General features: G+C 36.8%; 1 protein-coding gene across 1 annotated transcript in view; it reads right to left on the reverse strand.

Moving 5' to 3' along the window:
- Window positions 1–906: 906 nt before the first annotated feature.
- LOC134528570 (collagen alpha-1(IX) chain-like) overlaps window positions 907–16,113 on the reverse strand; it is a 317,857-nt gene continuing 302,650 nt past the window's right edge. The window contains exons 18-24 of the mRNA XM_063362313.1: window positions 14,811–14,957; window positions 12,837–12,891; window positions 10,618–10,719; window positions 9,930–10,031; window positions 6,069–6,236; window positions 4,642–4,710; window positions 907–3,282 (exon numbers count right to left, since the gene is read on the reverse strand). Coding sequence (XP_063218383.1) covers window positions 3,152–3,282; window positions 4,642–4,710; window positions 6,069–6,236; window positions 9,930–10,031; window positions 10,618–10,719; window positions 12,837–12,891; window positions 14,811–14,957 — 774 coding nt within the window. The 3' untranslated portion in view covers window positions 907–3,151. The remainder of the gene's footprint in view (window positions 3,283–4,641; window positions 4,711–6,068; window positions 6,237–9,929; window positions 10,032–10,617; window positions 10,720–12,836; window positions 12,892–14,810; window positions 14,958–16,113) is intronic.

Raw genomic sequence — 16,113 nt, forward strand, 5'->3', positions numbered from 1 at the left:
AATATTTCTAATAAACTAAGTTGTTTAAAGTTGCTGTTACCTATTTTTTTATCAGTTGGTTAAGTTTTATGTGTGTTTTCTGGCTAATGCAATAGTTTGCCAGTTACGTAAGCATCGAAGAGATAAAGAGATACTTGTAGATGAAAAAATCTCATGATTTGCTAAAAATTTCTGTTTCCATGCGCCAATGTTGGGTGCTATTATTTCTGTGCTTTTGTGTGATAGGTTGGAAGTTATGTCATATAGGCACACTTGTATTTCTCGGAAGAGAAGGACGGCCATGGAAGCAGTCAGCGTCTGTACGAGGTACTGAGATATCGCTAGTTGGGCAGTGGCTCAGATTTAATGAAGAATGTAGACGCAGAGAACTTAGCGGCTGTATTAAGGGCTGTACCGTTTATTTTCAACCTTTTTTCTATTTTGGAATATTTAATTGGAAATTTTGGCCACAATCGTAATTTCATCATTATTCCGAGGACATAGTCCTTTGGCTCGTACCGTGAGTTGCAAACAAACACTGGATTTACTTGCAAAAAGTACAAAATTTTCATCTTTCGGTACCCACAAACAGTAAACTTGTATTTTGGAGTAAATGCAATTTGTACTTTTTGACATCATTACGTTTTTTTCGTGATCAGAATATAGCAGAGTGACTTGCGAATTTTCTCAAAGGATTAATAAAACAACAGAAAAAAATCATTTTGTGTCAGAGAAATGCTGCTTTAGTAATCAATTCTGGGAGATTAAACATTTTTTTCAACATTCAGGCAAACTTTTCAAGTGTTTATGTATGTCTACTCTATACCAAGTTTGAACTAACCGGAGGTCTGGCATTTTACAACAGTCATGTATGGCGCAACTAAGCGTGCACAAGTCCATAAAATAAAATTTTAACAGTTGTAGTTTTTATAACATTTATTTCAAAATAAAAAATTAATGTTTACAGGTTTTAATATTTTACAAAATTAGAATATTATTAAGGCACATAAAATACATATATATATAAATATGTTCTGAGGAAGTACACAATGTACATGACATATTTTGGCACTTGTTAATGCAGTCAAGTCTTATATGTATATATATTGTTTTAAGTTAAAAGACACTGAGTGTAAATTATTTCAAAACTAATCACCACTTATAAAAAAGTTTTCTCAAGAAAATAATAAACATGATTGTTGTTTGCAAGTGTACCTATTCAGCATATTTTTTTACTATAATTCAGATATATTTTTTTTTGTAAAATCTACAATGTTATGTATATATTTAATAAATGGACTACATTTAAATTTGTTTTTTTTAATTATAATAATTAAAAATGTTATTTTAAAAACATATTATTAGTGCCTTAAAACAAAATATTATATCACAATACAGTACCTATAAAAAAACTAAGAATAAAATTCATCATTTTCTCTAAATGTCAGAACAAAAATCTTATGGCAGTGATCTATATTCAATAAACTATTCAAAAACTACAAAATTATTTTAACACTGCTGGGCAGAACATATGTGTTAAATCGGACATAATACAGAAAAATACAATAAAAAATTAAAGTGATACCAACATAAATATAATTTTAGAAGCTAAAACAATTATGTGCATATTATTATAGTAATCATAAATATTTTCTGTATGGACACTAATGAACACAAATATGAGACTCCTCACTGACTCAGCAAAGCTATCACTTTATATGAAATTTTCTTTGGAGGGAGGCTCCAGTACGCAATGTACATTAGTTGGGCTGAAATAAGAAAAAATTAAAATAGAAATTTTAACCAATATTATGAAAACTAACATTCTAATCAAATAAAATGTTTTGTCAATTTTAATGCAATGATAGAAAAATAATTTTTCTATTCAAACTACTAAAGTTTCCTATCAATTTGCAAAACTATTTATTTACATTACTTTAATGTTTACTTCTTTACAAATTGTGGAATGATTTTTTTAAAGTCTTTAAATTACATAAACCTCCCTTCAAGGTCAATTACATCTTCAGTGACTCCTAGGAACACATTATTTACATAACAAACATTAAAACACATGTATGGCTTACACAAATAATACATGCATACCTGGACCTACCCATGAGTAATTTCTTACTTATAAGCATAGTCTGCAAGGTAAAAATGGCAATGCACCAATGACTCAAAATACATCATTACTGAATAAAGAAATATACCTAGAATTGGTAAACATATGTATTCAAGCAGGAAAAAGAGATATTAGTCAATAACTGCAACATGGAAACTTACCATTTATAAACTAAAGCCATATTAAACGTTCTATTACTGAAACAAAAACTTAACAAAATATTTCCACAGAAATAAGGTTTTTGCTGCATTAGTAATCGGACAGAGATACAACTAATTAACAATGATATTATATTAATATCATGTACGTCAAAATGTAATGATTCAAGCAAGCAAATGATGACATAGTAAGGATTAAAAATAGGACAGACATTTTACTAAATTTATAAAATTTCTCAATACTTAAAATAAAAGATATAACAGTAACTAACATTTTATTTCAAAAATTTCATTTGAAAACGTGCAAAACAATGTCAATACGTGGAATGAAAAGCATCATTTTTACCCACAAAACTATCCATTATCATCTCAGGCTAGTATCATAGCAAGTTTCAGTCCCTCAAAATTTGCCATAGTGAAATGGTACATCCTCTTCAATCTAAGTACCTACTCATCTTTAAATAATAATTTATTTGAATAGAAATTAACTACTCAAAATGATATAATCCCAGTACAGGTACCAAAAAATGTAGAACCTTAATAATGTTTTAAAGTTTTGAACTAAACATTAAATTAAAAATAATGAACAAACAAAAAAAACTTCTATTATAAATTATGATGGCCAGTGAATCACTTTTGTTAGTAAGAATTAAATAACTAAAACAAAGATGTAATATCCATAAATATTATACATTTAGTAAAACATCTGTCTGGAGAGTCCAAAAAAAAAAAACCTTAAAATACTAAAACACAGAGAAATAAAATAAAAAAAAATCTCTCATCACACCGCATCAACAGACATCGGTGTGTTGGTTCCGCTTCCAGAGAACACCAGTCCCGCGCGCACGTCTGGGCCGGTCGCCCCCCCGGGGGCGGAGCTGGGGGGGCCGCCTCACAGGCCCTTGGTGGTGCCGCCTTGCCGCGGGACCACCGTATGTATGACGTTGTTCCCCGGGTAGTTGCAGAACTCGCAGTAGCCCGGAGGACCCTGGGCTCCCGGGGTCCCACGCAGACCTGGCGTCCCTGGGGACAGGCGGCGTTCCACCCCCGTCACGACTCTGGGAGCCAGCTGGGCATGGTCCCTACACTCTCGAGCAACCAACAACTAACAAGTTTTTAAGGACTCATTTACTTCATCGCCTTCATCACCATCAAAGCGTAGAAAACCATTTGTAATATCAAAAATGTATATCAAGCAAATGACAATGTTAAACAGCTAAAGCACGAAAAATATTTTAGTTGGTTGGTTAATTTCCTACAGATAACCCCCTATTGTATATTCACTTCAAAAGTTCAAAGTAAGACAGTAAAATACACCGTTTTAGTTTAAAGGGAGATAAAAAATATGAAAAAAAAAAATTCAAAGTTTTTTTTTTTGTATATAAAATCTATTCAAGTGGCCTGATATTTGCCAATTATACTGGGCAGCCCAAGTTTGCTACCTAGTCTGAGACAAAATAACTTTAAATACCCACATTCAACCATTACTTGCAAGCTGTCAGTCTTTTTTAAGGAGTTTTTAAGGATATTAAGGAGGCCAACCAGACGAAAGGAAGGCAAGCAACTTCACACATTTTGATGACCTTATTCATAAATGAAATATTTTAAAAACAACATAGGTCTACCAACCCCTCAATACAAAACAAAATTAATTGAATATCAGGATTTATATTTATATTAGGTAATTTACAAAACGTCAGCCTTCCAATTATCATTTGATGAGACAACTATAGCATACTTTGATTCTGGTATCTCCTTGCCAATAAATTTGCTTTAATAGCACACCTGATAAGCTGAACTTGTATTAATGTAACTGTTTAATACCGAAATTGTTGTGCCATATATGCAGCAATCGGCCAATCAGCTATATGTGCAAGATTTATTCTAAGAAACAAATACTGATAGACACTAAATATTACTGACGTTTCAGTTCAGTTTCACTGTTCCCGTAACAAATAAATAACACTCCGTGGTCCCATAACTGAATGATTTTAAAAAAATTTTTTTCCTAACATAATTAAAAACTAAGTGTGTTGGGGAGGGTTCCGGGTTAGGGAGGGAGACTAAGTGCGTCTCAGGCCGAAGCCTACACGCTCTAATCATGCAGGGTGTTAGCCATGCAGGAGGGGTAGCATGCATCGTTTGCTAGGAGGGCGATTGGCGCCATGACTAACTCCCCTCACTGACCATACTAGACTAAAACTAGATAAGTCGGGCCCAGGTAAAAACCTGCATAGACACAGGGGAAAACCCTGGGCTCCGACATGCGGGATGCAAAATCTCATAACCGAACGTCTGAATCAGTTAATGAGATCAGGGAAAAAATCTGTAGTGCCCGGCGGCACTTCTGTTGGCAAGCCTGCGGCCACGGCGACGCGGTACCTGGTCGGCCCGGCTCCCCGCGCTCGCCCTCGCGACCTGGCAGGCCGACGCCCTCCGGCCCCGTGGGTCCTGCAAGCACACAACCAGCCGTGACGCCTCCCCACACTGGGTCAAACTCATAACCACCATATCATGTCCTGCACATGTCTGTATTCATTAACGTTGTAGGTTCCCTTTCACGAACATGGCTACAGTTCAACTGTCACATACATAATACCAACCAGACGACACAACTATCTTAACCCAGATAATGCCAATCTTGTCATACAAAATATCTTACAGTTCAACTGTCACATACATTATACCAACCAGACGACACAACTATCTTAACCCAGATAATGCCAATCTTGTCATACAAAATATCTTACAGTTCAACTGTCACATACATTATACCAACCAGACGACACAACTATTTAAACCCAGATAATGCCAATCTTGTCATTACAAAATATCTTAAACGTAAATACATAACATACGGCAATCAGTGATGGACGATACGGATCCAATTACTGATACCTTTTTTTTGAAGTCCCACTTCTTTAGGGCGCGTTATGAAGAAATGGTGGGAACGAGTTTTTACGATGCGTGCGCAGTATGCAAAAAAATGGTGTGTGTGGAATTCATGCGCACAGCAGTGAAACTTCTTGCTTATTAGATATCAATAGAGATCAATTATTTACATTTTCAATCACACTATTCACATAAAAATGAATGATGCTTAAAAATTTAATTTCACAAATCAATAACTCTTTACCGCACAAATAAATAACTTGTAGATAATTTAAATAAAATTAAATAAATATGGTAGCGTCAATCCTTAGCCGTTACCATAAATGAGGAGTAGACAAACACAAGCAGCGTTATGAGCATTCCGTAGCATCACTGCTGCGTCATTTCTACCTCTCCCCTGCCGTCTCCCCTTCCCCCCTCTTTTACCGTTTTCCCATTTGACCGCTATGCATGTGTTGGAGACATTCCATAAACATACAATTGGAAAACCACATACAGAAAAATACACACTACAATTTCCCAAAAAGTATATCTGTAAATAGTTCCAGAAGTTTTTCATAAACTTATTTTAAATTTTAAAAAAATTTGTATTACAATATAGCATAAACAGTAGGTAAAATAAATTTACATATTTTAAAAAAACTGAGTAACCGTCAGAAAACTTAAATGGGACACTATCACCATTTAATAATAATTTTCATAATTCCCAAAAATAGAAAGGGAAATTATGATTATGAGAGGCAACCAATTCAAATGAGTAACAGGATATACAATATAATTTATTTTATTAAAGATTTGTTGTGTCACTGTGACACAACAGAAGATCAAATTATACCTATCCTCTCAGTGTTATATTCTACGTAAGATAAAAAGTGTTTTTGCATCGCTGGTTCGCACGGTCGGCGGCGGTGGCTTACCCGGGACTCCGCGCGGGCCCATGGGGCCCTCGACTCCGACGCCCTCCGGCCCGCGGTCGCCCTTCTCGCCCATCTCGCCACGGGCGCCCGGCGGCCCGGCGGGGCCCGAGGGACCGGGCAGGCCCGTGAAGCCCCGCTCTCCCGGGAGCCCGGGCGGGCCTCGGTCACCTGCGGGCAGACGCACACTCCTGCCAACACTCGCGCTCAGTCTTCTCCAGCTGTATCAACCTTCTCCTTAAAAAAATTATTCTCATTGCCAGGACAGTAAAACCTCGATACAAGTTAATTTTTTTCCATAGAGACATTGAAATCTTTGGCACAAATTTTACACAGTGATATTTCATTTATTCACACTTGAAAATCCCCCAATTTCAGCATGATACACTATCAAAATTAGCATTTATCTACCAATTCTACAAGTTTATTGAACATTAAGTTTTAATTCTGTCACTATAAGTAACGAAGCAGACAGTAAAAAATTTTTTATCAACAATCACTTTAACTTAATATGCATATGTACAATTCAGGGAAATAAAAAAAAAAATACAGGGAAACTACAACATGACAACATTTATATGTTCAATTTTCTGAATTTTATGTAGTTTTTTGGTCATTTAATTGTCAACTCTATTAATAGGGATGGTTCCCATCATACTAATTTTTTTTAATTTCATGCTTTGATTTCAATTTCCAGTTATTAATGTAAATTTTCTTAGTACAATCTAGCTATATGATATTTTCTGTCTCCAGTTACTTAAGCTCTGGGAGAAAATATAATTATGCGTGGGAGGCTAGAACTTTCATAATAATTACAGCAGTTTCTAAATGTTGTCTTTAACAAGTACCCAAAAGCTGGCTCCTATGATTTGTCAAGGCAATAACTGTAATACAGCAGCAGCATAGCATATTGTGAAACAATATTTAAAAATACAAGATGGCAGGTCTTTTGTTACTTTTCATAAATTTAACTGTATTGTATAAAGTACTGAATATAAATTGAAGAATATGAAATGATACTGAGTCATAAATTGTAAGAGGAACAAATTGGCCAACCATGTATGCTTTGCCTTTACGTTTTGTCACACGTTCCAAAGTCGCTACCGTACTTTAATCCTGTTCAAACATATCAACTATTTCTTATTATGTGTATGTACAAAAATGAGTAAACATTTTTACAGCAAGAAAACAATTTAGCCAATTTTCACCACTCGGTTATTTAACCTTTTTACTTCAAGGCATTTTACCTAATAAATTTCTGCAGACCAGACAATTTAACTATTTACTTAGATTATTTAAACTAAGCTAAGTTAATTAAATACATGCAGGAAGTTTCTGTTTAAAATCTAATTTTGAATGTGCTTTATCAACTGTAACCAACAATGTAACATACTGCAATCATTTGCAGTATGCACACCATTAAACATTACTTTAGTAAATGCATGAAAACACTCTGTCTACATATCCCATTCATGCAGGTTATCATGCAGGGTGAAAGCACCTTCATGCTACTGTGGTTAGCTTTTTAAGCATTCATTGAATCAAGTATAGAGAGTAGAGTTGTTCCCTTAGAGCTCAACCTTCCATGCTGCAAACACATTATCCCTTTACTTTTGTAATCACACAATCACTGGATTCATAAACTTTGCAAGAAATGCAGACATGCCAGGATGCAACATGCAACAACACAACAAAATTACGGTAGTTCATAAAACATGCAAGTCACAAGACATTATCAACCCTACAACTTAATATTGTAAAACTGTACAAAATATTTATTTAATTGGACTTATTTTTATAAATAACTTGTTTCACGATAATGTTGAGAATTTTTTACTTATTTGATTCAAAAACCATCATATGCTTTCACTATGCGATGGGATAGTTTAATAAGTGCAAATGTGACGGAAGATTGACTGAACATTAATACCATGTATTATGAAATAAAAACTCTCATGCCCAGCAAACAAACAACTAAACTTAAAAATTAAAAACTCTGATTACAAAGACATAAAATCATTAAAATCTTAAATTGAAAATCTAAAATGAAATGTTACAGGTATTTATTTATATATTCTCTGTTATAAAAACCATTCTGTGCTAAAACTTTAAGGATAAAATGTTAAAAATCACTTAACTTTGTTTATATAAATATCTAAAAAATCATATAACTTATTACTATTTTAAGCAACAAATCTTAACAAGAAATTAATTTACCTTACAATCACAGCCATATTTGTCGTAAGCGCAATATTATAACATTGTTAAGAGTAAATTAATCATATTAAATATTTTTTTAATTATTTTTATACTGTAATATATTAGCAGTAGTATTTGCTATTTTGTATCAAATGTTTAGCCCTAAAATTTCATTCTAATTGGAATATTTAATCTTTAAATAGTATAAAACAAAGTTGCAATCCACTAATCTACACAATGGATTTTGATGTAGTTTTTCTCCATCATTTAAGGAATTTCTACTGAACATTTCATGTGTCTAATACATTTATAGTAAATTGAAAGATAGAGAAAGTTCGATGTTTGTAATGAACTAGTAAAAAGAGGATTTTAGGGCACTTAAATAGCTTATGCTGACTTATACAAGACTAATACATCATATTGATGTACTACACAATTGTAGGTCTTATAAAGGTCTATAGGAAAGTCAGTGATAGCATATGTCTATACCCTAAGGATGACTCACTGTAACCATTTTTAATTTTTAAAATTAGTTAAAAAAAATTAGTTATTTGCTAAGCTATTTTAACAGACGTTGTACCTATTAATTATTAATTATATGTGTTAGTTAACTTAGGCATTTAATTTATCAACACTGACCTTAACACCATAATAATATGTGATCCATCAAAATGAGCTTTATAGCGCAATATTATTAAATACGTACCGGTAACAAATTATTTTTGTTGGTTTATCTGTCATACCTGTTATAAGAAGTGTTTGTATGTGTATAATTTTTGAAAACACCGAACTTTAAAAGAACTTGATACTTATAAGTACATCTTATTAAATTTAATTGAAGACACATTAGTAGATTGCAAACATGCAAAGCTGAGGCGGGTCACTAAGTTTATAATTGATATATCACTTAACTATCAAACTCTTAAAACACTGTATTTATTTTAATCAAATATTTAATGTTCTGGTAACAGTTTTAAGAGCATCTTATGACAAGAGTTAAAAAAAATACTGCCAAATACGTAAATCAAACTGAAACAAACCAAATTACTAATTGATATACCATATTATACACTAATGAAAAAAAAATTTCTTTGATTAGTTGCAGATTTCATAGTAAATAATTAGAGTTACTTAATTTCGTTCACACAAAAGCAAGTAACTTAAGGAGGCAGAAAAACATTGATTAAAAAATATTTCATGGAAAACTTAATATTCACGGATCAAAAAAGTTAAATTTAACCATGCACATGCATAACACAGAAAGAATAGCTGTATTAGTGGCTCGTGAAAGGAATTCCAAGAATTAGTCTACCAGATTCAAAACTATTAGTTTAATCAAATGTTTTTTTAAATGTATGTTATATATATTAAGTGGACAGAATTCAGAAGTCATCTAAAAATAAAATGGTAACTGAATTTTGGCCAAATATACATACCAGAACGTTCTGAACTGAGTACAAATTTATAAAAAATAAACACATAGCAAAAGCATGTTGCTTGAGTATTAAGTACTTTACATGAACTTGTCAAATCTGTTTGAAGGAGGTGGACCACTCTTGCAGTTCCTCGGCCTGTGAGACGCGGAGGCGGGATCGAAGGTTAGTCAGCAGACACCGAGAGCATCCAGGGGGGGGAGAGGGGGGGCGAGTGCAGTGCGGGGGGTACCTGGGATGCCAGGGGGGCCTCTACGCCCCACCCGACCATGCCGGCTAATCCCTGGGGGGCCCGGCGGACCACGCAGTCCCGAGGTTAGCTCATCCAAACGATCTGTGTGCAGAATAACGATGAGTGCGAGAGACGTGCTCCGCGCCACGTATGTACAAGGTCATGCGAGGGTTAGGCTGGCGCGCGTGGGCAGGCGGCGCTATGAGGAGGGGAGGGGGAACAACATACGACAAGTTGCGTCACTTCTTCAAGGACACGCCGTGTCCCAGCAACGCAATGGGTCGCTGCCACCTTCCATCGCACATCTCCCTCGCAACACTTGCACACATTACATGAAAGGAGTCCAGTAAAAATCAAACAAAATTTTGTTAAACATATGTATTATTGAGAAATGTGTGGCTTTTTTTTGTAATTGTTATTCGACCAATATAAAGGTGGCAAACCTATTAAAAAAATAAAAAAACTATAGTCGGTAATTTTTTTGCAATCAACGTCTAACACCTTATGAACACAAGGTTGATCGTTTGTAAGTTGAACTTAGCATAGGTCTATCACGTTTATCTCTAGTAGTGATACAAGCGGAGCTCTCTCGGGCCACTGTGGCAGGCTGTGAACCGGCCCGCAGGCCCCCAGCAGTGTCCCCAGGGGGAGATGTGCGATCGCAGCGGCGGCCGGCCGCGGTCCCAACCTGGCGCTCCCTGCAGTCCGTGGGCGCCGGGACGTCCCGGCCGGCTGCGTCCCGGGGGCCCCGGAGGTCCCACCAGCGACTCCGTCAGCTCCGTGAGCTGGTCTGCGCGCGGGAGCCACACACACGTACACGTCACACACTGCGAGTTGGGCACCAGCGGCGAGCAAGGCGCTACTGTGCTAGGACGACAGGCGTCAGCCCCGGCCATTGTGGATTTCGTCAGCTTGTTCGGCTACAACTTCAACTCAGAGATACACTCAAAGCAGCTTCCAAAGGAGAGTAACAATTTAGACTTATTTACCAGGGAAAATAATTACAAATACTGAAACTGTTACATTGAGTCCATTTACGGTAGAACGCAAAATTAATTATACTTAAAAATCAGGCAAACATATAAAATATGGACTTCTTAAAATGGTCTTATTAAATTTATATAATTGGTTTGAGAGGGATGCCATAAATTTCTCTTTTTCCCCGAGATTTAACAGATCTCATTACTGTCTGATATTAACAAACAGGCCCCAGCCTGCAACGGGCATGAGGGAACTGTGTATGTATGTATTTCTATTTCTGTTGTGGTAAGAATATCTTTGAACTTTTTAGTTTGAATATTTCAAACAGATGACTACAACCGGCGCAGAAGTCACCCTTGGTGGACTAACTGTGACTTCAAAAATTTTTCCGAGGCGAGTAACCGGGTTACATAGAGCCGTGACATGCAACACAGAAGCCGTGCTGCAGGATGGGGTTTTAAAAATTAAAAAAAATCCAAAATGGCAAGAGTCCAACCTCGTCCGCTCGGTGGAAAAGGCCAGGACTGGCGGACTTTATGTCCAGAGTTGGATTCCCCGCGAGCTCGGAAGGATTTTACGATTTCGCTTTTGGGAAATCATAAACCTTCCGGGGTCGAATGCCGGATGCCAAGTTGTTGCATCACCTCCTCAACGTGGAGGGCAGAGCTGGAACACAGGTCTGCTCTGGTCACACCCCAGTCCTCGCAACGCTGCGATGACGGGGGTGTTAGGATATGGAATACCTTGCTATTTAGAAAAATGGATGAACAACATTACAGTTTACTTCATGATAGTACACAGACATAATCTCTTTGCGGAAACATCCCAATGCACGTGCACAACCAACTAGATGTACACACCCAGGTACAGAAATATAAATTTACGTTCCTAACAGGCATGAGGGGGGGGGGGGGGCGACCGGCCTTCAAGCCGACCAATCCCTCGTCTCGGGTCATGTCTCGACTTCACAACAGTCATGAAAATGTCTCCAGCATGTTTCAAACAGTAGCTTCATCTTAGTGGACTTAGTGTTACGAATAGACAGTTCAAAACAGATTGCTACTTGTATAAACATAAACACACACAGAAAGACAGCACATTTTGCATTACTACTACACTGTTGCGATGCTTTGTTGGTTGCACCAGTTTCTTCGTGCTGCAAAACTTAACATTACCATTAAATTTCCTCATCCACAACCAAACTATATGCATTAGTGAAACAAAGTAAATAAGTTATAAAAGAATCACTCACTGTCTGTCTCTAGGTATCAACCATTATCCAAACAAACACACATTAAAGCCACACAAAATTACAATCTTAAGATGTCTTGTCATGTGAACAATATATAATACGGAATGCATCTGAATGGTGCTTCAACATACAAGTATATCTTGCGAACAACGTATCTGGTGCAAGATAAACTTCCTTTTTTTTTTTTACAGCTTAACAATTTAAAATAATTATTTGAATGGCTTTTATTCGTACACAAATGTTTAGTTTATTCAAAATGGGGAAAAGATTAAAATTCTTTTAAAACTATGGTCAAAGTAGCATTGCAAATACATTATTCTTCAAAACATTTTGGGGAGAAAAAAATAAAACCAATATTTTATAATTTATTAAATAATTTTATAATTTTAAAAATTTCGATATGATAATTTTGTGGCAATCAGTATATTTGTAAAAAAAAAAATGTCCAATAGTCGTATTACCACACTTAAGCAGTCAGAATGTTTTCCTGGTTAAATGATTTACAATACTACTTTGATGAAAATATATTTCACAGTAAGCATTTTGCGCGTGATGGAACACAGAATCACTAATGCATACACTATCACAATATGTTCCCCAAATAAGTCAGAGTAACTTAAAAACTGGTGTCTAACTACTGCAGGAAGTACAATCAATCATAACCACGCTCGTACCTCGGAGCACAGCTGCGCAGATGTCTCGCACTTCCGCCTCCGTGAAGCTCCGTCCCTGAAAATCATCAAGCAGAGCACATCAGAGATTGCCGCCGGTACTCCTGCCCTGATGGCCAAGAGGGAGAGACCAACACTAATTGCAGTTCTACCACAATTTTTCCCAATGCATTAAAAATATCTGTAATTTCAGGTTAAAGTCAATCCCAGCTGGAACCTAAGAACCTCAATTTCAAAGATTTTTTACTTATCAGTTTTTCAATAGCTACGAGATGGTTTACATTAATGAGCAATTCATTAGCAAACTGAGAGTTTTGTCAAATGAGATTTTATTGTTTTATAAAATTGGCAAAGATAATAGAAAAATTAAATTTATAAAACATTCAAATTAAAAGCAATTGGTATCAATTCAGCCTTCTGAAAAATCAGGTTTTAGGATTTTCTAATCTTTAATGTATCTCAACTTCAATAAAAATACAGACCTAGAATTTTGTTTTTAATTTTATATAATATTAATTTTCATAATAGAAGAATTTGGTGTTAAGGTTTATATTTTTTAATTCTTTTAGTCATAAAGAAACAAATATGTGGAACCAAAGTGTTCCTTGACACGGCACATACTCATAGGCGTGCCCAGACATTTCCATTAGGGGGGGCCCTGCTAAATTTTTAAATCAGAAGCTGAATTTAGAATGTTAAATATCCTAAATACATTCACTCATTGCGTGTTTATATTTTTGTGCAGTATCGACGAGATATGAATGTTTACTAGTTAATATTTATATCCGTATAATTTTAGCAATCTTGAAAATATGTTTTTTTTTCCATAGACAATGTTTAAAGGGTACTTACACATTTTTCCCTCTCGAATTTTCCAATAGCTTGGTCCAGATCTACCTTGAAATTAACTTCTTTTTAGTGAATGCAAACACAGCAATTCAGACAACGGAACTTTAACAAACCTCTTAATTTTTTTTTTTTGCTTGGCCATTTTAAGGGACCTCGTGTTTTAAATAAACTAAGGCGGCTGTATTTCCAGAACGATAAAATGTTTAGAAATATTGATAATTACCACACTGCAACACTGAAAAACAGTTTGAGTGTCACAGTGCCAGGAATATACGAATATTAACGAACGCATTAGAGAAAATGCCGATCTGAGTTATTACATTATGGCCATGGCCCACCTGGCCCCCCCTGTAGGCACGCCTATGCACATACTTAACTAAATTAATCTAATCTTAACTGTGATACATGATGCATTTTGTTGTATACTGAGCATAGGTTGGTACTTAGTGTTGTTGTGTTGTTTGTGATTGTCCCGGAATGGAGGGAACTTATGTAACATGCTGATTTGTAGCTGATTAACAAAGTGGTGTCGGGCCACCGAGCGTAGCAGGATGTTGTTGCAAGTCGCCATTGCAGTATTTGACAAATTTGTACAGTATAATAATTGAAAATAAATTTTCTATAGCAAATAATTACTTGGAACAATAAACATAAATTGCACACGGCACACATTAAAATATATACTGTATACACACACAAATGTCTGTAATCTGTAGTATAAAAATGAGTTTTCAGTGTTTTATCACAATGCACCATAAAATCTTGTACTAGTAGGTTACACATGCTAAGAAAGCAAGTGGTATGAACATGGATTAAATGAATAACTTATGGGATAGTGGAGAGTGGAGGAACGTGAGCTGGTGAATGTCTTCGACAGTCGTTAAGAAAGATGTGAGCGTGCCACGTAGCGGCTGTACAGAGGAATGTGCCGGTGATGCTAAGTGGCGTAGCAAGCGGGTGGCAGGGATGGCCCCCGCCAGGGGCGCCGGAGCAGGGAAGGACTCTGCCGCGACGGTTTCGCGGTTACTGAACCCTCCCCCCTCTCTTTTAATCAAAGAGGGGGCGCCATTTTCAAATTCGGCCAGGGGCGCCAGTCACCTTAGCTACGCCACTGGCGGTGCTACGTACCGGGGGTCCCGGCAGGCCCGGCATGCCGGACTGCCCCCTCTGTCCCGGGGGGCCAGGGTTGCCCGGGGCGCCGTCCTTCCCGGGCATCCCCATCACTCCGGGCTGCCCCTCCGGGCCGCGCTCCCCAGCCGCGCCGCGCTCCCCGGGCTGCAACACACAGCAACGCCCGTCGCGTCACCCGCGCCGACACTCACTCCTGCAGTCAGCTGTCCGAGACTGACCCCTCAAACTGGCACGTCCGTGCTCGTCCTTGGCCGTGTCACCGATCTATCGAAACAGTCCTACGAGGTTCGGAGGAAAAATGTTTCATGCACCGGCATCACGAATCATCAACTACAACTGCCCGTTGGAAGGGTCAGGTACTCGATTCCTAGACTTTCAAGGATTAACTTAAATCTCAACTGTCTACAAGCTCACAATATGTCATGAAGACATAACTACACAATAAAAATTAACATTTAAAAAAAAATTAAAATTTTTTTTTAATAAGTATGCAATTTAAATATTGCTTTCTGCTTAAATGTTATAAGTAGGGACACCTGTATTTCGCAAATACATTTCGTGTCAAGGTATTTCACAAAATACTGCAGCTTTACTCCTGTGGTTATTGGCTGAGGTCGGCGAGAGGGTGTCGTCCCGCTCTTGACGGGGCCAATGAGAATGTGGTCACCGTACTGCTGCACCATCACAATTTGCCACGACTCTTAGAAAAAGCTACAGTGTTTTGTGAAATACCTTGACATGAAATGAAATTGCGAAATACAGGTGTCCCTAGTTATAAGAAAAAACACTATACGCTATGTTTTCTATGTAATGAAGAAGATAGTTTTAGAACATTGTTGTGGACATGTGCTGCTGCTAGTTCATACTGTATTAAGAGAAATCTCAAGAACAGAGGAAAAAAAAAGTGTCCGCGTCTGGTGATGGGAGCAGATGTCAGCTCCTGAAACATCATCTTTTTTCTCTTAGGAAGCCTCCTGTGTTTGTCTGTGTTGTCATCATTGTGTTGTCCACAATATCTGTTAAGAGTCAACGCTGGGTTCGCTTGTGCGTCGCTGTGTCGTCATGCTTTCCAGATTGTCTTTTCAGTATCGTTGTTGGGTTTTTGAGTCTGTTTGTTGCTGTCTGTATTTACTGTTCTTGTTGTAACCGCTTCATCTTTGTCAGTACACTGCTGTTATATCTTTGTGACCAATTTCTTTCACTGAACTCTCCGTGCTGTTTATAAATTTAACATTTCGACATCAGCTGAATTTGACTGTGATTGTTTATTCAATTCTTAAGGTTTCTCTATGACCAACAA

The sequence above is a fragment of the Bacillus rossius genome, chromosome 1, assembly GCF_032445375.1.
Source record: "Bacillus rossius redtenbacheri isolate Brsri chromosome 1, Brsri_v3, whole genome shotgun sequence".
NCBI lineage: Eukaryota > Metazoa > Arthropoda > Insecta > Phasmatodea > Bacillidae > Bacillus > Bacillus rossius.